This window comes from Rana temporaria, chromosome 7 (genome assembly GCF_905171775.1).
Source record: "Rana temporaria chromosome 7, aRanTem1.1, whole genome shotgun sequence".
Lineage (NCBI taxonomy): Eukaryota > Metazoa > Chordata > Amphibia > Anura > Ranidae > Rana > Rana temporaria.
The window spans coordinates 93,522,137-93,544,209 of NC_053495.1; the positions used below are offsets into that span (position 1 = coordinate 93,522,137).

General features: G+C 44.7%; 1 protein-coding gene across 4 annotated transcripts in view; it reads right to left on the minus strand.

Moving 5' to 3' along the window:
- Nucleotides 1-22,073, minus strand: part of LOC120945491 (myomegalin-like) — a 416,745-nt gene that overhangs the window by 170,996 nt on the left and 223,676 nt on the right. For 3 of the 4 annotated variants that reach the window (XM_040359668.1, XM_040359667.1, XM_040359665.1), the window contains 2 exons: nt 7,489-7,861; nt 7,197-7,311 (listed from right to left, as the gene is read on the minus strand). In XM_040359668.1, coding sequence (XP_040215602.1) covers nt 7,197-7,311; nt 7,489-7,861 — 488 coding nt within the window. The remainder of the gene's footprint in view (nt 1-7,196; nt 7,312-7,488; nt 7,862-22,073) is intronic. The other variant, XM_040359666.1, reaches the window with a different exon arrangement.

Genomic DNA, 22,073 nt, shown 5'->3' on the forward strand with positions numbered 1-22,073 from the left:
ACCTGGTCGGACCATGCCCCAGTCACCATCACTATCTCCGACTCTCCGACTGTCAGACCTGCGTTTCTCTGGCGAGCTAACAACTACATCTTGCAACATCCTTCTTTCTCACCAAAAATCTCTGAACATCTGAACGAATACTTTGACATTAATATAGGCTCAGTGCCCGATCCAGGCGTGGTGTGGAACGCGCACAAAGCATTTATTAGAGGTATTTTGATTAAATTAAGCTCTTCCCACAAAAAGAACAGATCAATAAGGATAGACACTCTTGTATCGCAAATAGATGTTTCCGAACGACTTAACAAGTCCAACCCCGATCCGACCAGGGCCGCCCATATTCTTTCCTTAAGACAGGAACTGAGACTCCTTCTCCTACAATCCTTTGAACACAACCAAAGGAAATTGAAAGCATTTTCCTACTCCACATCCAATAAGGCAGGCAAAGTTCTAGCGCAGCGCATTAAAGGTAGGAGGACTAAGAATAAAATTGACCATCTCTTTCATCCCCATACCAATGCAAAACTCACTAACCCACAGGACATAGCTGATGCGTTCAGCACGTACTATGGGGACCTATACAATTTGTGTAATGACCAAGACACACACCAACCTTCCCCGACAGACATTGACACCTTCCTCAATCATATAAGTCTCCCATCCCTTTCAGCAGATCAAATAGCCCGATTAAATGAACCCTTCACTATTCCGGAAATCTTGGCAACCATTAAATCTTTGCCTCTGGGCAAATCCCCTGGCCCAGATGGACTCACCGGAGAATATTTCAAACACTTTGCCCAACACTTAGCGCCTACCCTCACTGCAGTATTCAACGACGCGGCCGCTTCCTCCAAATTCTCTAAAGAATCTTTGCAAGCACTGATTGTCACGCTGCCCAAACCGGGTAAAGACCCGGTGGCACCCCAACATTTTCGTCCGATATCACTTCTCAACCTAGACCTCAAAATTTACGTGAAAACAATTGCCACAAGGCTTATCAATATCATGCCCACACTGATTCATAGAGACCAGTCCGGTTTCACAACTGGACGACAGGCGTCAGACGCCACGAGACGAGTGATCGACATCCTTCATTACGCTGAATCTAGTGGAACGCCTTCTCTGCTCCTAGCCTTGGATGCGGAGAAGGCGTTCGACAGAATCCACTGGGGCTATTTACGACGCGTGCTTGAAAAATTTGGGTTCCAGGGACACATACTGAACGCCTTACTTGCTCTTTATACATCCCCATCAGCACGAGTATTTTCGGCAGACATGATATCCCAACCATTCACCATAACAAACGGTACCAGACAAGGCTGCCCACTGTCGCCGCTGATCTTTAACCTACTCATTGAACCTTTAGCAGAACACATTAGGCAAAACCCAAAAATCTCGGGATTTCGAATAGGCCCTACATCTCACAAAATCAGTCTGTTCGCGGACGATGTCATACTTATGTTGACAGATCCGACAACGTCACTTCTGGAAGCGCAAAAGACCCTTCAATGGTTCAGTGAGGTGTCATACTACAAAATCAATGCCAATAAATCCTATATACTAGACCTGGGACTTGACGCCACTACCAGGAACCTGCTGCAAACACAATTTCCCTATAAATGGGCGGATCACGAGATTTCATACCTGGGAATCCAACTGACAAGCTCCACCAAAAATGTATTTAATAGTAATTTTAAGCCCTTCCTCAATACACTCCAGAAAGATACTACTGGTCTGGCCAAACATGAACTCTCATGGTCCGGTAGGCTCGCAGCATTTAAAATGATGCACCTGCCGCAGCTACTATATTTGTTTCGGACACTCCCCATCCCTATCCCAGCGTCCTACTTCCATTCTCTACAAACTACCTTAAATAAGTTGCTGTGGCAAGGTAAAAAGCCCCGCTGCGCAAAACAACTTCTCACCAAACATAAATGTGCGGGAGGGGCAGGCTCCATAGATTTTAAAGAATATTACTGGGCTTCAATTCTCACTCAGCTTAAGGATTGGTTCCAGCCGTTCCCCCTTACATTGTGGGGACAGCTGGAATCCATGTTGATTAAACATAACAACCTTCGAGACTGGATTCTGGGGATCCCACATGGTGCATATGTCTCTAGCTCACTCCCTCCCACGATGAAAGCATCAGCTTTAGCGTGGAAATTCCTTGTCCAGCAGGGTGCACTTCACCCTCATCCATTTCACCCTCCTATCCCGCTGAACAGCCTCCTACACTGTACTGACGACCTTCAGTTAAAACGTTGGAAAGCTAACGGTATATCATACATTCATGATATATTTTGTGGAGAAACACTACTTACATTCCCTCAGATACAAACTAAGTTTCACCTAAATCAATCAGAACTCTTTACTTACATTAGAATTAAACACTGTATTGCACAGATGTCCAGGCCGTGCTACCCTATTCCCCCTACAGTGTGGTCTTTCCTGACCAACTACTCCTCAAAAAAGAAAGGTATCTCCCTTTTCTACAACATTTTTCGCCAAAAACAGGTCTTCTCCAAAGCCAAACCACATCTACAATGGGACATAGACACAGGCCAAACGCTTACTGAAACCCAGTGGCAATATGCACTCAGATCCATATACAAAGCCACCCGAAACGCGGCGCTATGGGAACTCACATTGAAAATCTCCCTACGCTGGTACCTCACGCCAGCTAAATTGGCTAAATTTGGTACGAACAGCTCCGACACATGCTGGAGATGCGCCGGAGCCAAAGGCGATATGTTACACATATTCTGGTCCTGTCCGCCCATTAGCATATACTGGTCCACCATTTTCCGTATGCTGTCAGACATAACGGGCAGCCCCATATCTCCGTCACCAGCCCTAGCATTGCTAAACGTGAATATAGACCTGATACCCGTCGACATACGTCTGGTAGCCACCAACATCTTCCTGGCAGCTCGGCTGAGCATAACCAGACTCTGGAAATCTACCAAACCCCCGACGATAGAAAGCACTATTGAACTAGTTAATCTACATTATAACTATGAGCTAATATTGGCTTCTAGCAGAGGTCGCCTAACAGAGGCTCACAAGGTGTGGCTCGCATGGGCACGTTGGCCCAGAGCAGCACTATTTCTGTGAATCCGAACGCCATAGAGCGCACCTGGGTTGACAGGACTCTAGTTTTCATTGTCATTCTATAACATGTCTGTACGATACTGTTTCCGTGTACGCTCACCTTGCTTTGATGTCTAACCTACACTTTTTATTTGAATCGATTGGTTATAACATGTTCGCTGTCCTTGGAGATTGTATACACACTCTTGACGAAGAATTGGTATGTACCTTGCTTTGTATGTTCTATATTTCGTGAAAAATCAATAAAAACTATTGTTGAAAAAAAAATAATTTACTGCCTTCTGGGATTCAAGCCAAACATCTCCCAGGAGGCATTGTGGAGGGGGGATGGGCTCGGGCCGCGGCTGGAGGAGATCTAGAAAAAGAATAAAACTGAGTTTTTAAAAAAATATATATATACTGTAGTGGAGAAGGATCTGGGGGTTTTAGTTGATCATAAGCTCAATAATGGCATGCAATGCCAAGCTGCGGTTTCCAAAGCGAGCAAAGTCCTTTCTTGTATTAAGAGAGGTATGGACTCCAGAGACAGAGATATAATTTTGCCCCTGTACAAATTATTAGTAAGACCTCATCTGGAATATGCAGTTCAGTTTTGGGCACCAGTTCTCAAAAAGGATATAGGAGAACTGGAGAAAGTGCAGAGAAGAGCAACCAAACTGATAAGAGGCATGGAGGAGCTCAGCTATGAGGAAAGATTAGAGGAACTAAATTTATTCACTCTTGAGAAGAGGAGAATAAGGGGGGATATGATCAACATGTACAAATATATAAGAGGTCCATACAGTGAACTTGGTGTTGAGTTATTCACTTTACGGTCATCACTGAGGACAAGGGGGCACTCTTTACGTCTAGAGGAAAAGAGATTTCACCTCCAAATACGGAAAGGTTTTTTCACAGTAAGAGCTGTGAAAATGTGGAACAGACTCCCTCCAGAGGTGGTTCTGGCCAGCTCAGTAGATTGCTTTAAGAAAGGTCTGGATTCTTTCCTAAATGTACAGAATATAACTGAGTACTAAGATTTGTAGGTATAGTTGATCCAGGGTAAATCCGATTGCCTCTCGGGGGATCAGGAAGGAATTTTTTCCCCTGCTGTAGCAAATTGGATCATGCTCCGCTGGGGTTTTTTGCCTTCCTCTGGATCAACTGTGGGTATGGAGTTGGGTGTATAGGATTTTACTGTGTTTTTTTATTTTGTTTTTTGTGGTTGAACTGGATGGACTTGTGTCTTTTTTCAACCTGACTAACTATGTAATGTCATCGACATAGATAGGGAAGTATATCTATGCCAAATTCGTTTAAAGGGACTGAGCAGCAGGGGATGAAGAGGAGTTGAAAAAGAGGGTGGAGCTCCACTTTAAGTTCAATTGAACAACGAGTGGTCTCTACACAAAGAGGTGTTCAATTGGCTCCTCACTCTGGGAGTGTCTCCAGAAGTGGATCTGTTTGCGTCCCCATGCAACTACAAGTTGACCAAGTACTACTCAAGGTTTCGGGATCCTCAGGGCTATGGCATAGATGCCCTCATGGACCGATGGAGATTCAGCAAGGCTTATGCCTTTCCTCTGATACCTGCGATACTCCAGTTTCTCCACAGGCTCAGATCAGAGGAAGTGGAAGTCATTGCAGTGATTCCATTCTGGCCCAACAGGCCATGGTTTCCCCTCTTAACACTTCTCAGTTATCGGGACTCAATTCCTCTACCTCTCAGGCCGGATCTCCTGTCTCAAGGCACAACTTTTCACCCATGTCCGGCTCATCTGCACCTCAGGGTGTGGTTTTTGAGAGGGGAAGGCTTGAAACCTTAGGTTGCCCAGAAGAGGCCATCCTCATAACGCTAGAAGAATAAGCATCAATAGAGTCTACGAACGTATCTGGTCCAAGTTTACAGAGCACATGTCTTCTAGACCAAATCCTTGTAGTTCTCCAGAAATCCAGCATATTCTTAGCTTTTTACAAACAGGGTTGGATTTGTCTCTAGCAGTAAGTTCACTTTGCGTACAAATATCGGCCATCTCTGCTTTTACAGGAGTCTTGTGGGCTAATCACTCTCGGGTTTGCCAGTTCTTCAAGAGGGCTATCAGACTTAGACCTCAAAGGAAACCAAGGTTTCCCAAGTGGGATCTACCTCTTGTACTGGACTTCCTTTCCACGCTTGGTACAGATCCTGACAAACCTTTATCAGCTAAAGACCTTATTCTCAAGACCGTCTTCCTGGTAGCGGTCACATTGGCTAAACGAGTGTCTGATATAAGAAATTTTGGTTCCTAGGAGCCTTTCCTGACCTTTTTTCCAAACAGAGCAGTATTAATTGGTAAATTTTCGATATTTTACATTATTAAAGGTTACTTTGTAATCATGTTCACATGTGTTTTGTATATAACAAAATTTCAATGTTTTTGCTGTTTTTTGCTGTTTCAAAATAAAGAGTTCATTTATTTATATATATTGTCTATTTGACTGTTCCAAAGTTTAATTTATTTACTTCATTACAATATATATTCAAATTATGACCACTTTGATTACCACGTCCATGTAGTCCATCTCCATGTCTTTCATAAGCTATGTGTGCCTCCTTCTGACCACATATGTTTGCAATTAAAGACAATCAAGTTTATCATGTGATTTATTTTACATCAGTATTTATAATATGTATGGTCATATAGCTATGACGAAACAATGATGAGGGTGTGAAACGCATCAGCTGTCTGTTTGCCTGTACTTCTGCTGTTACATGAATTTTGATGATTATTTACAATAAAAGACGTTTTATTGCAGTGCGGCTGTCCAGATTTTCCTTTTTCACTATTGTATTCTGAGCCAGCACCTGCTACTTCCACTTTAAGGAGGGTGTCACCTTCAGTCCACCACCTGGAGTGGTAAAGTTTCTCTCTTTGGTAAAACTTAAAGGGGTTGTAAAGACAAAAATATTTTCCTCTTAAATTAAAGTCTGATAGTAGTCGATAAAGTAAAAAGTAATGTTTTGCATTATAACTAGTTTGATACCTGTTGAAATCGAGCTGTTTTATTCACCTCCGTCACTCCTGAATCATTATTCTCACTGACTTCCTGGTTTGCGGTGCGCATTCATTCTTGCTACATCACGGCCTAATGGGAACTACAGTTCCCATTAGGCTTAGCCTCCATGCCTGTGAGGGATAAGAGAGCATCTTCACGCAGGGCTGTAGTCATAGGGAGGGGGTGAGCACATTCTGCTTTCCACCATGCAAAACGGCTCAGATGCTGGTGGAAAGCAAGAAGAGGAGTGACAGGAAATGGCATTTTCAAACCTGGATTACTGTATTTTGGAGGTCAAAAGGAAAAACGAGGTAAGTGATATTTAAATGCTTTAGCTAACAGCAATCAATTGATCTAATAAAAACAAACCTTTAGTGTTCCTTTAATTACTCAGGGAAACAGTGCTGGAGAGTATTGCAGCCAGAGCTGCTTTTTATTTTTAATCTAACTCGGGAAACATTTAAATAAATAGCTTAAATTTTGTAGCTCATTAGCAGCACAGTGGCTAAGTTTATAGTACTTCCACCTAGCAGTGCTAGCATGACACTACCTGCCTGGAGTTTGCATGTTCTCCCTGTGCCTGTGTGGTTATCCTCTGGGTACTCCAGTTTCCTCCCACCCTCAAAGACAAACATGCCGGTAGGTTAACTGACTCCTGTCTAAATTGGCCCTAGTATGTGTATTATTATTATTATTATACATGATTTATATAGCGCCAAAAGTTTGCGCATCACTTTACAATATGAGGGCAGACAGTATAGTTACAATACAATTCAATACAGGAGTAATCAGAGGGCCCTGAATAAATGTGAATAAGGGACCTTAGATTGTAAGCTCCTTGAGGGCAGGGACTTATGTAAAAAATTCAAGCTATTTTTTTAAATGTTTAACATATATATGTAAAGTGCTGTGTAAATTGATTGCGCTATATACTGTAAGTACCTGTAATGAAATGCTAAATAAGTTTACAGTTTCCTTACTTCTGTACGAAGTATATTTTCTATTTTTACAGAATGTTTACAGGTTTGCAGGTCATAATATTATAGCAGCAATTAAAACTGAAAACTTACCTAATAGAAAATCATCTTCTGTCATATCCACTGAGCTGTTGGATGCAACTGAAGTGTCTTCCAGCTCACAATTTTCAGGCTTGAATTGAAGTTGCATATTGCTTGCGCTGAGCCCCTTGTAAAGTTGTGGCAAAAAAAAAAAATTGAGAAATAATGAATTTAAAACATTAAAAAAAAACTTGCCTTACCTAACCTAATTTGTCATGTTTATTGTTGAAATTATTCATAAAATTATTTAAAAAATATGTAGTTACAATTAAGTACACTTTACAAAGTATTGCTCAATGCTTACCATATCAAAAGGTTTCTCTCCTACCTTGAAATTCTTATTTTTCTCCTCATCCAATATGATTGATCTGAGACAACCTCTCTTTACAGAGTCTGCTTTTGGATGCCCACCTGTATCTGATAAATATTTTACTTTTGGCTGGGTTTCACAAGTTGTTGTACTGGTTAAATTTGAGTTATGTAGGCATTCCCTTTGCTTCATTAGGTCCTTGTTCATGATTTCAGCTTTCTTTTTTTCATCTGAAAATGTTTTAGAATCTCTTGCTCTGTCTTCGTGCACTTTCTTCTGTTTTGTATACTCCACATTTTCTAATACTGCACTTTCTTTTTCAACTTTCAAATTTCCATTTTCAATACAAACATCTTGCATAACTTTCCTGCAAATAATTTGTAAGGGTCATTTATTTATGTTACTGAAACAAACTGGTTAATATTACAAATAAAATATAATTAGTTGACCACACTTCTTAAAGAGGTTGTAAACCTCAGAAAAACAAAAAACAAAAACCCTGCAAGACAAAAGCATAATGAGCTAGTATGCATTGCATACTAGCTCATTATGAAATAGTTACCTTAGAACAATGCCCTGTAGTGCCGCCCACACTCCACTTCCACGGCCGACATTTTTCACCAGAGGTACTTCTGGGTTTGCGGGAGCCGCCGGTCACGGCACGGGTCCAGAAGAAACGGCACCAGCAGGCCGTTTTTTCAGTACGCATGCACGATGATGTCGGCAGCAGCGTTTATAGTGAATATCTCCTAAACTGTGCAAGTTTAGGAGAGATTTAAAGTACCTACAGGTAAGCCTTGTTATAGGCTTACCTGTTGGAACAAGTGGTATAACAGAGTTTACAACCACTTTAAGCATTTTCACAGATCGTTACATATTTTGATAGCTCATTTAAGTATTTGTAAACCCTTATGCCGCGTACACACGGTCGTTTTTCGGCATTAAAAAAAACGATGTTTTAAAAAACGTAATTTAAAATCATTGTGTGTGGGCTTCACATCGTTTGTTCGGCTTCTGAAAATGTCGTTTTTCGGGTTGTAAAAAACGGAAAATTGTATACTCACCTTTCCGTAATTTTCCTTTCCTGACGCATCTTCATGGCAGCACACACTGGGTTGTGACTCCGCCCCCACAACCTGACAGGATTGGTTAGCTATAAATTTGAAGGGGAGACGCCCCGCACCATTCTCTGTATATATCATCATAAAACAATAGGGCGGGCATCTGTGTGCTGCCATGAAGATGCGTCAGGAAAGGAAAATTACGGAAAGGTGAGTATACAATTTTCCGTTTTCCTGACGCATTCATGGCAGCACACACTGGGAAATAACTCGCCAGTTGGGAGGGTGCAAGAAAACAGTAATATTTATTCTCTTTAGCGCTGAGGAATTGGCTCTAAGAACAGATCTGCCAAAGTCGACGGTAGCCAGGAGAGCAGAATCCACTCTGTAGTGAGAAATTAAGATGAGTTGGGAAGACCAAGTTGCTGCTCTGCCTATGGTTTCCGGTGAAATCCCGCAAAATGCTGCCCAAGAAGTGGCCACTGCCCCTGTCGAATGAGCCCTAATGCTCTTTAGGAGTCGTAAGTTGCTGGATGGAATAGGTCTCCGCGATAGCACTAACAACCAAGAGGTAATGGTACAGGAGGTAGCTGGCTGACCTCGTCTGCTCCCGTGTGGGATAATTAAGACATAATCTGTCTTCCTGAGATGTAGCTGTGAAGTAACTGGAGATGGTAGGTTTGACATCCTAGGCATGGGACTCGCCCCTCTCATTAGTAAAAGATGGAAGGACGATGTCCTGGTTATAATTAAAGGAGGAAGTTACCCTTGGATAAAAATGGTCTGAGGGCTTCAGAACCACTCTGTCAGGGGAGAACACTAAATAGGGGTTCCGTAGCCATAAGTGCTTGTATCTCCGACGTCCTCTTAGCTGAGGTGATAGCAATACGGGAAGCCATCTTCAGAGCTAGGTTCCACGGTGAGACTAAGTTGAATGGAGAAAGGGGTGGATTGGACAGGGCCTCGAGTACTACACAGAGATCCCCTGTTGGAAAGGCTGGCCTCCTAGGTGGTCTGATCTTACGCAGGCCCTGAGGAACAGAGTGACCGGATGATGAAGAGCCCATCTAGTACCCGTCATGGCTGAAAGGGCGGATACTTGCACCTTCAGGGTACCCGGGCCCGGGCCCTTGTTAAGCCCTGACTGAAGAAATTCAAGAATTTGAGATGGGATTCCAATCTCTTTTCTGCAACGACACAAACCTCTCCCAGATCCTAGTATAGGTGACATCAGTGGAGCTCCTTAGAGCTTGTAATAAGGTTGATATTACCTCCTGAGAGTATCCTAGTTCCCCTAACCTAGCCCTCTCAACTTCCAAGCTGGCAAATGCAGCTTCTCTGGGCTGGATGGAAGAATTGCCTCTGATGTATGAGATCCCAGGTTACTGGAAGATGTATTGGAGGCCGCGTACCTATTGTAGCAGGGTCGTAAACCATGGCCTCCTCGGTCGGAACGGTATTAGTACAATAACCGTGGCTGAGGACCTCCGAAGTCGGGACAGGAATCTTGTAATCCGAGAAGTTGGAAGAAAAATGTACCCCAGCTCGAAGCTCCATGGAAGAGCTAGGCAGTTTGTCCCTTCGGCTGATGGAAAGTGGGCTCTGGACAGGAACCTCTGACACTTGGAGCTCTTTGGCGTGGCCGCTAGGTTGACTTCTGGTATTCCACAAGTTTTCGTAAGAATGGAGAATACCTGTTGGTTCAGGGACCATTCGTTGTTTGAAAGTGTCTCTCGACTTAGGTAGTTGGCCAACGAATTCTGTGTTGCCGGGACGTACACTGCCCATAGATCTAACAGGTGCACTTGTGCCCTTTCCAATATGGGCAAACTTCCTCTTGAAGCGTGCGACTCCTGATGCCCCCCTGTATCTGGATACATGACACCGCTACTTGTTGTCCATCCTGATCAGGACACTCTTCCCCTCTAGAAGAGGCGCAACGGCCAGGAGAGCCTGAAAGGCTGCTCTGAGCTCTAAAATATTTGACACTATGCCCTGAGCCCGAAAGTGCCACTGTCCTTGGGCTACTTGGTCTAGATAGTGTGGACCCCATCCCCCCTGGCTGGCGTCCGATGTTACTACTTCTGGACTTGGGGGAACTATTGGAATGGACTCCCTGAGGTTGGACGGGTGTGTCCACCACCATACTAATTGCTTTACCCAGTTCGGGATGTGAATGGTTTGGAGTATTGACGTTCCATTCCACTGCCTGAGAAAGGAGTTCTGTAAGACTTGCATGTGTCACAGGGGCCACTGTATCAAAGGTATGGATGCTGACATGGACCCCCGGGTACTGAGGCAGGCTCTGACAGTAGACGTCTGGATGATAGCAGATTCTGTACCTTCTGGAGTAAGGGCTTCAGCCTCTCTTGAGGGAGTTGCACCCGGTACAACCTGGTATATTATTCTGCCCCTAGGAACACCCTGACTTGCTGAATGCTCTGGGTGCTGACGCGATGCCGAATGGGGGGCACCAAAATTGGAAATGAGATTGATAGATTGAGAACCGAAGGGACCTCTGGAAGGCGGGATGATCGGGACGTGAAGGTAAACGTCCGAAAAATCTAGGAGATAGCATCCAGTCTCCCACGTCCACTGTCAACAAAATGGACTGAAGGCTTTTCCAATCTGAGGGCCTCTATTTTGATCGTCTGTTGAACCTCTTTAGGTCCAGGACTGGACGTAGATCCCCTGTTTTTTTTTTTTTTTTTGTACCAGAAATAAAGGGGAATAAAACCCCCTCCCTTTCTGGTGTGGAGGTACTTGGTAGGCTGGAATGTGTTCCCTGGCAATGTGCCCATTAATTTCCAATTGTGACCGGTCTTGATAGAGGATAGTGTCCATGAATCTGTTATACGAGTTGCCCATATCCGAGCGAATCTCTTGAGTCTGGTGCCCACCTGAGCTGGGTGGGCAGACGGACCCTCAAAAAGGACTTCTGCTGTTCCCCGGCTGTGATAGCCTTGGCTTACTGTAAATACATGAAGGAGGGTCGAGTCTTCCAGTCCCTCCTAAATTTCCTGCGGGGACGGTAGGATCTAGCATCCCTGTACTTGACAGGAAGATCGCGTCTGTAAGCGGGGCCCTTCTGGGGCTCTGGTCTACTATCGGAGGGAATCAGCCCGGATTTTCCCCCGGTAACCTTGGAGATGGCCAAGTCCATCTTTGTGCCAAATACACTTGAGTCGCCATATGGAGTTTTGCACCAGTAGATTTTGATGCTGTCTCCGCTATCCAGGGTCTCAGCCATAAGGCTCTTCCCAGTCATGAAGTCGCCCCCTCAGGAGCCGTAAGCCAACTTAATTTCCCTGCAGGGAGGAGAATATCTTCCCCTGGTCGGCTCCTTCTAGAATGGAATTCTCAACATTAGCCGCCCATGCAGCGATAGTTTTAGCTACTGCCGCCGTGGTGATAGCCGGCCTACTAGCGTCTCCTGTCGTGGAGCAGGCTTCCTTCAGTTCTATATTGATTTCACGATCAAGAACGTCCCGGATGCTAACTGCATCTTCAATCGGTAGAGAAACGTCTCTAGCGAGTCACATTAAAGATGAATCGACCGTAGTTGCATTGATCAAAGAATTGATCCTAGACTCCCACAAGGGGTACAATCTGCAAACTTGTTGCTCATACTGGGCCGCTTATGCGATCTCCCCCACTCATCCTTTATGAGGTTTTCCAGCTCTTTGATGAAGGGAAATGATTCAGGACCCCCTTTTCAGCACCAGGAAATATTTCTGAACCTTCAGAGGTTCTGCCATAACCCCTTCCCAGCCGATCGCTTCCTCGACTGAATGGGCAAATGGTTCAACTAAAGAAGAGACAGTCCGACGCCTGCTCACACTCCTCATTCTTAGAGAGGGTTTTTGCAGCCTGGCGTAACGGCCGGGTGCTGGGCGATGTGCTTGGGGAAGGATCGCCCACAATTGATCCCTGTGCGATTCTCCTAGGAGCTCAGTATATACTCTGGCCTCCGAATCCTTGGTTACTTCAATGAAGCACGAGCGGCAGGCCAATTCCCCTGGCAAGGCTGGCGCCCCACATATTTGGCAAACATTTGCTGTGGTGCGGGTAAGATAGCTCCATCTGGGATGAAGGTAATCGTCTGCGGTGGGACCGACTATGACAGGAGTGGCTGTGACGCGAGCGGCTATGCCTTGATTGAAGAAAGCAAGAGGGTAACCTTGAGTGACTTCTTGCGCCTTCTGCCGGAAGCATGGCTAGAATCTCCCTCTGTGCCGCAAACTTGCGTCTTTTGACCCGATAGGGCTACCAAAACTGTAGCGTCAGTGGCCAAGCTCTCTTTTTTGTCTCTTCTCTACTTACCACCTTCTGGACGGCCTCTATACCTGGTCAGCTGATGGTGGTCTGCGAGGGCAGTGGCCCCCATGAGGATAGCAGGGAGACAGCCCGGAAAGGTGGGAAAAAAGAGAGAAGGAAAAACATTACAATATGTCCCCCCCCCCCCCCCCAACATTTCTATTTATTAAATATAATGATTTATATACATATATCTATCCTTATTTTATTTTTTATTTTTTGGATTATATTAATTGTTTAATTATGGATATACTTTCTCCTATAATATGTTATAAATTAATATATAAATGTATTATATCTTCTATCCTATTTGTTCCTATGTCTTTTTTTTTTTTTGTATTTTTTTTTTTTGTGTAATCAATTGGCCCAGGCTGAACTGGGACGAGCCTGCACACACCTGGTGCAATCTTCACTCTGAGTAGAGCAGAGCAGCAGGACTGCAGCCAGAACTACAGAGCAATAGGACTGTTTCCTTTTTTTTTTTTTTTTTTAAACGGCGCCGCTATTTGGAAGAGGGCAGAGGAGACCGGCTGCATCATCACTGAGCTGCGTGCATGCGCAGAGCGCTGAGGGGTACGCGGCGGTGACCCCGAGAGTATGGGGTGTCAGAGGAACCACAGGGCTCAGCAGAGCTGAGAAAAAAACAACAACAGGCAGGCAAAGGTACAAAACAGACTAACCTTAGGTGGCAAATGTAATGATACAAATACCTTTGTGGAAGCACACACTGCACTGGAAGGAAAGACAGAGCGAAAGTGGGGGCCACTGCGAGATTTGAAGCTTCTTTAAAGCTTGCTACAGATGCCAGTATAATTCCAGAGCCCCTGAGACCACCAGAACGGGGGTTCCCACCATAAAGCTCATTTAGAGACTGTACAGGAGGGACTTCCAAACAGGAGAGGCTGAACCTGCTGGGGCGATCTGCGGTAAGAGGCATGCTTCTTGCTTGTTCGTCCAATCTGTCAGGTGAGGATAAAAAAAGAGAATGGTGCGGGGCGTCTCCCCTTCAAATTTATAGCTAACCAATCCTGTCAGGTTGTGGGGGCGGAGTCACAACCCAGTGTGTGCTGCCATGAATGCGTCAGGAAAATGATGTGTGGGCTAAAACAACGTTTTAAACTCGCACATGCTCAGAAGCAAGTTATGAGACGGGAGCGCTCGTTCTGGTAAAACTACCGTTCATAATGGAGTAAGCACATTCATCACGCTGTAACAGACAAAAAAGCGCGAATCGTCTTTTACTCACAATGAGCCAGCTAAAAGCAGCCCAAAGGCGAATAGAACTTCCCCTTCAGAGTGCTGTCGTACGTGTTGTACGTCACCGTGCTTTGTTCATAATTTTTCAAAAACGATGGTGTGTGGGCAACATCGTTTTTAATGATGAAGTTGGAAAAACTTAGTTTTTTGGACATGCTGAAAAACGTTGTTTTTTTTTCATGCCGAAAAACGACCGTGTGTATGCGGCATTAGGCCCCTTCCACACTAGGTGCATTTGTTTCAGCAGAGTCCGCCAGCTCAGTGGCAGATCGCTCTGTTGATCTCCGCTGAGCTGGCGGATGACAGGTCCGTCTCTGCTCACTGAGCGGGGAGGGACCTGTCAGAGCCCCGCTGATCTTTATGGGGAGAGTGGACAGACATATCGCCATACGTCTGTCTTGAGTGGACTGGATGGCAGATGGGTGTCAGTGGACACATCTCCGCTGACATTCACCTGCCTATAGGAGTCAATGGATGGCCCACTCGGATCCGCCTGAAAAATGGACAAGCGGATCCAAGCAGGCTTGTCCTGTGAAAATCAGGTGCACACGGGAAGTTTTTTTTCATTCAACCCAGTGTGCTGAATTTTAAAAAACTGAGGAGGTCGCTGCCCCACTGTTCTATTGTGTTCTGACAGGGGGATCGTCCCCTCACCAGAACACACAGGTCAGTGCTCATAGTTATTGACTGCAAGCACTGACCGGATGCTGATTGGCATCTGGCTTTCCAGTATGCCTGTTCGACAGAAGCTGGTCGCGAGACCGGCTTTTTTTGGATGAGGAGCTGTACATACGGGCCAAATGTAGGCTGGTAGCTCCAAAATCAAAGTGAGCAGTTTAGACAGAATTTCTGATCATCAGAACCAGCAGCTGAAGATCTGAGGTCACACACTGCACAGCATAGAGCAGGGAGATGAGTGTAATCTGGCACCTGGGAACGGATACACCCCCCTCTACACAGTCCCATAGGGAAACATGCACAGTTGAGGCTGTCATTCACAGGCTGTGTGCTGGTGCTCCTGTCCCCCCTGGATTCCTTGGAGTAGCCATAACCTGTCATAACTGGCTTATGCAGATATCAGAGGAAGGAGACAGAAGACAGAAATCACACTCAGTGCTTTGGGTGGAGGCACATTATAATACACACTATAGAAAGATATGCTTTGTTAATTCTGAGTCATAGTGAGTCATATTTATACAGTAACCTGCTCTTAAGAAACAAAGTGATGAATGATTTGGAAGAAAGGTTATTTTATGTCTGTTATTATTTTATTAGTACATCTTTGCTCCAGGTGTAGCAGTGCCCAGTCGCTGTCTGTGCTGTGAGCACATAAGTCAAACAGTTTAGAGAAGCTGCACACAGGATATCACACTTGGGATCTGTGTATGCTCACACATCCCCTCCCCCTGTATGGGTGACATTGCAGTATTAATCCGTGTATGCTGACATGTCCCTCCTATCCTCCTCGTTGGCACATCCCCTGTCTTTGCATGAACAACACTGCACTATGGATTTGTGAATGTTAACAAGCTCCCTCCCCCTAAGTGACACTGAACTGTGGATCTGGGAATGCTTATACCCCCTCCTTTTCACTGATATGCCCATTCCTTTGCAAGAGTGACACTACACTTTAGAGCTGTGTATGCTAACACACTCCTTCTACCTCACTTACACACCCCTACCTCCTGCATGAGTGACATGGATCTGTAAATGCTGATAGGCCTCTTTCTCATCCTGCATGTGTAGTGACCACGCTGGTCTCAGGTACATGCCTAAAGAGCGCGACAAGTCCTGTCAGCAACACCCAATTAGCTATTTGTCTGCTACAGGGCAGCATGGTTGATCAGCAGTGGATGAAGAGAGCACACTGTTAACCACACTACCTCAGCTTCCACAGCAGCTATACAAATAGGATGAAATGCAACATATACTTTGTCCCCTGGGGGACAAGAAGAAATACTTCTTCTTTAAAACATAAGGAGTAAGTGCACTCAAAATTAGGGATGAGCCGAACACCCCCGGTCCGGTACGCAGCAGAACATGCAAACTGACAAAAAATGTGTGCGAACATTCAAACACCTTTAAAGTCTATGGGACCTGAACGTGAAAAATCAAAAGTGCTAATTTTAAAGGCTAATATACAAGTTATAAAAAGTGTTTGGGGACCCGGGTTCTGCCCCAGGGGACATGTATCAATGCAAAAAAAAAGTTGTGAAAACTGCAGTCTTTTCGTGAGCAGTGATTTTAATAATGCTTAAAGTGAAACAATAAAATATTAAGGGGAACCCCGCACTCAAAAAAAAAGGCGTGGGGCCCCCAGACCCTATATACTCTGAACAGCAGTATTCAGGCGGTCCCCGGGTTACAAACAAGATAGGGACTGTAGGTTTATTCTTAAGTTGAATAGGTTTGTAATTTGGAACAGGTACATTGTAACGAGACCCTTGCTTGCTTCCGCTCTCCCGGCACTCCTCTGCTACTATTGAGTCAGCTTGCAGATCGCAACGTCTGATGGTTCGGTCATCCAAGGCTCCGGGATCTGAACTACAGCTATGTGCCATTCGGGATCCATAAGAACAAAACACCAGGCAGGCTGTATGTAAGTTCAAACAGGAAGACCTTTATTGGAAGTACACAACACACTTTTAAACAGAATTTGGAACATCCCGCCCCCAACAATCGCTTTCCTATTGGTCAATTGTAAAGTACATTGAGTTCTCCTTCAGGTCCTCATAACCATGCAAATGAGGACTTGAACATGAGTCAGCAGGGATTGGTCCGATAGCTTGAATGGAGGGACTGTTATGTGTATTGAGACAGAAGCCCCAGGGGGCAATCAATGTACACAATAGTAATCGTAGCCTCGGAATCGCGGAGTCCCTGGGCAGGCTGCCCATTAACCCATACTGCCTGGCGATGGTGCTGCCGGTCGTTCCAAACCGATGAGAATGGTCCAACAGGCCGTTTCCATCGGTTCACCGCTGAAGTGGCCTGACGGTCTGATGTGCATACACACCATCGTTCCAAAAACCGATCGGGTCAGAACGTGGTGACGTAAAACACAACGACGTGCTGAAAAAAACGAAGTTTAATGCTTCCAAGCATGCGTCGACTTGATTCTGAGCATGCGCAGGTTTTGAACCGATGCTTTTCTGTACTAACCATCGGTTCGGACTGATCGGTCAGCGGTCCATCAGTTCGATTTTAAAGCATGTTTTAAAATTTTTGACCGAAGGACAACAGACCGATGGGCCATCACACGGTCGGTTCGGACCGATGAAACTGAACTTCGGTCCATTCTCATCGGTTTGGAATGACCGTGTGTACGCGGCCTTAGAGTAGTTGTAGCTGTAGCTGTAATTCTGACATGGACTCTGCATATGTCAGAATAGACACAGTAGCAGTTAGTAACAACTTTGTGAGGTCCAATTGCAATAGGATAGGAAGAACATTTTTTTATAGTCATAACTGTAGACAATTCCATTCTGCCTCTCCAGTCCTTTCTCACAGAAATCAGCACCTATTCTTCTTTGTTTATCATCACATCAGGAGTCTCCATGAGGTCAGAACTTACATACCCAGGCAATACTGGAAGCTACTCACCCCCTGGTGGAATTTCCACTGGGAGCTCACGGATATGATATAGGAAGAACACCCTTGTTTTCTAAATCTGGAACAGTCACAATTACTTGCAAGCTTCCATACACAGGATATGACTCAGTGTTTAGGTCCCACAACTCTATTCTTCATGTAAACTGAAGAGGTATGTGGCTCAAGTACTTTTGGTAGAATGAATGGCAAATAAGGGTAACTTGGGAATTTTTGTCAAATAGAGCTGGAATTGTATGCCTTTTGACAGTGACTGTGGGCCATATTCTGAGAGAAGTTACGATGGAGTATCTCAGGATACTCCATCGTATATCTCTTTTTTGGCCCGTGTATCTATGCGACTGATTCTTAGAATCATTTTCGCATAGATACACTTAAGATCCGCCATGTGTAAGTCACTTACACTGTCGGATCTAAAATGTAATTACGCCGCCCGCCGCTAGATGGCATTTACGTGAAGGTCTCATTTGTTTATGCAAATGAGCCTGCTACGCCGATTCCCGAACGATTTCGCATCGCGTACCCGTCGCTAACGTCGTTTGCTAAAGCGGAAACTTACTCCTGCTATATGAGGAGTAAGTTTCCGCATGTCCCACGTAGGCCATGTTACGGATAGCGTTGGGTCCGCGTTGTGTTTTTCCGTCGGCTACGTCGTTTCCCTAAGTCGTTCTTGAATACGACTTTACATCAATGACGCACACGTTGGCGTCATTGACGTTTTCCGCCGAGAACTGGAGGCTTTTTTAAGCCCGGCGCATGCGCAGTTACTTAGAATCGGGGGCGTGCTTAATTTGAATAGAAGCCGCCCCCTTGAAGATACGCGTGGCTACGCCGGGCCATTTACACTCCGCCGCCCCAAACTACGGAGCAAGTGTTTGGGGAATACAGCACTTGCTCCTGTAGTTTGGGGCGGCGGAGTGTAAATGCCTTACTCGCCGCCCGCGGACATTTACAGAGAATATGGGCCTTTAACTATAGTCTTAGGGCCAGATTCAGGTACAATTGCGGCGGCGCAACGTACCCCGTTTACGTTACACCGCCGCAAGTTTTCAGTCTAAGTGCCCGATCCACAAAGCACTTACCTGTAAACTTGCGGCGGTGTATCGTAAACACGTCCGGCGCAAGCCGGCCCAATTCAAATGGGGCGGGTACCATTTAAATTAGACGCGCTCCCGCGCCGGACGTACTGCGCATGCTCTGTTCGCAATTTTCCCGACGTGCTTTGCGCAAAATTACGGCGGCGCGACGTGTTTGTGAATCGCGACATGCGTAACGTACTTACGCTGGGAAAAAAAAAATTCAAAAGCGACGCGGGAATGACGGGCATACTTTAACATGGTGGAGTAATTTTACACCATGTTAATAGCAGCCCTAACTTTGCGACAGGAAACTAAGACTTGCGCCGACGTAACGACGGGAAAAACCTTTGTGGATCGCCGTAACTGCTAATTTGCATACCCGACGCAGGAAAACGACGCAAACTCCCCCAGCGGCGGCCGAAGTATTGCATCCTAAGATCCGACGGTGTAAGTCAATTACACCTGTCGGATCTTAGGGGTATCTATGCGGAAATGATTCTATGAATCAGCCGCATAGATACGACAGCAGATACGACGGTGTATCAGGAGATACGCCGTCGTATCTGTTCTGTGAATCTGGCCCTTAGAGCCTATGAGAAATCCTCTTGGCTTTGACTTGAGTCCTCATGACACTGTTTTGCAGTATGGCCAGTGTGACCACACCTGAAACACCTTTGAGAATATATCTCCCTCTGTGTAGAAACTGGTTAAGCAACTGAAACTCTGGATCAAAATATCCTCTTTGGAGAGAGTGAGAATGGGGATCCTCTTTTGGAGCAATTTTCACTTACCTGGGAGTACAAAACTGAATGTCAGCCTCCTATGTCTTCACTAACTTCATTAACTCATGAAAGTAAGGTATTCTGTCAGATAACATAATTTTGAGGAGCTGTATAAGGGGATGATGAGGTAGTAAGCTTCTTACTAACTGACTGGTCCTCATAGCATCCACTGCAGAAGAAATTCTAGCAGTGTGATACACCAAACATTACAACAGCAACTGTCAAAATTGTCTTCTCCTTATGGCACAGAAACATTAGCAGAATACACTTAATATAATGTGCTGCCTGTACTAACATTTCAGTTAGTTTTGCTAAAGTACCACTTGCATTGTCACTATGGTGCTCACTATCATTATCCATTTGGTGAGAATAGCTACAATATGGGTTTTTACATGAACTGGTAGGAAGGTACAGGGTAACTTTATCAACTAGGAGCAAATTATGCCCTTCAGGAGCAGGTTGAGGAAGCTGCTCTGGCTTATATTCCTCCTATAAATCCCACTTCAATCTCATCAGTAGTGTTGAGCAGAATATGCCATATTCGATTTCGCGATATATCTCGAATATATATTCGAATATTCGAGATATATTCGCTAAATTCGAATATTCGTGATATTTTATCGAAATTAATTGAATGCGATTTTTCGCTATTGCGAATGCGAAAATAATTGCGATTTTTTTAATAACTGCGGTAGGAGCGCTCTGATTGGCTTAGAATATTCGTGATATTTTATCGAAATATCGCAACATGCGAATGCGATATTTATTGCGCAATTTCGAGATATGCTGGAGGAGCGCTCTGATTGGCTCAGAATATTCGTGATATTTTATCGAAATATCGCAACATGCGAATGCGATATTTATTGCGCAATTTCGAGATATGCTGGAGGAGCGCTCTGATTGGCTCAGAATATTCGTGATATTTTATCGAAATATCGCAACATGCGAATGCGATATTTATTGCGCAATTTCGAGATATGCTGGAGGAGCGCTCTGATTGGCTCAGAATATTCGTGATATTTTATCGAAATATCGCAACATGCGAATGCGATATTTATTGCGCAATTTCGAGATATGCTGGAGGAGCGCTCTGATTGGCTCAGAATATTCCTGATATTTTATCGAAATATCGCAACATGCGAATGCGAAATTTATTGCAGATATTTCGAAAACTGCTGTAGCAGCACTCTGAAATCGAATATGTATGATATTTTAACCAAAATACATATTGCGATTGCGATTTTTCGATCGCGCATGCGCAATTGCGCGAACAACACGCGACCATTTCCTGGAGCCTTGCCAGTTTCCAACTTATGATCGCAGCGCAATCACACAGCAACATGGTTGGAAGCAATTTCACTAAGTCTGAGGAAAAGTTGCTGATTTGTGTAAGTATTTTGACCACTGTTATTTCATCATCTTCAACTGCATTTTAGTCTAGTTTAAAAGTTAGTATATATGATCAGATATTAGTATTTCACAAAAAATGTGTCTCCTGCTTTTACAAAACTACAAGTCCCAGCATGCCTGGACAGCTGCAGACACCCTGGTTGGCAAATGTGTATTTAGGCACTTTTCCTTGTTATTTAGCATAATGAATTTAACATTTTATTGGACATAGGACGTATGCGAACGTCCTGACTTCAGTGTCCTCAAGGCCCAAGGACGTTCGAATACATATTGCCCTTTAGATGTTGCAGAACTACAACTTCCAGCATGCCTGGGAATGCTGGCACTTCTAGTATTGTAAGTTCTGCAGGCCCACATTTTTCAGGCCTTTATGCACGGGTCTCTAAACTGTGGCACCCTAGATGCAGCAAAAGTAAAATTCTTAGCATGCACTGACAGACCGTGGCTGATGGGAGTAGTAGTTTTGCAACAGCTGGAGGTGGACTGGTCTTGAAACCCAGAGTTAGGTAACAAACCCGTAGTGTTTTGCAACCATTCTGCCTCCAGCTGGTTATTTTCTGTTGAAAAGCCTGTGGCGTGCAAAACACAACCCAAAAACTCCACCCGGTGCAAGGAAAAATTTGCACACACCTAAAGAGTGACATCACAAAAAACTGCGACGGTTGCATACGTCAGTGGTCCTCCGAAAAGGTCCCGTCTCTGACCCCCCGGGGCGTTAGGCTCCTAGGCTCCTGACAGGGAAAAGAGTTACTGTGGTCCATACAGCCGAAGCCATATGGACCCATCTCGGTCCAAGCAGCGCAATCAACACGCGAACAACACGCGACCATTTCCTGGAGCCTTGCCAGTTTCCAACTTATGATCGCAGCGCAATCACACAGCAACATGGTTGGAAGCAATTTCACTAAGTCTGAGGAAAAGTTGCTGATTTGTGTAAGTATTTTGACCACTGTTATTTCATCATCTTCAACTGCATTTAAGTCTAGTTTAAAAGTTAGTATATATGATCAGATATTAGTATTTAACCAAAAATGTGTCTCCTGCTTTTGCAAAACTACAAGTCC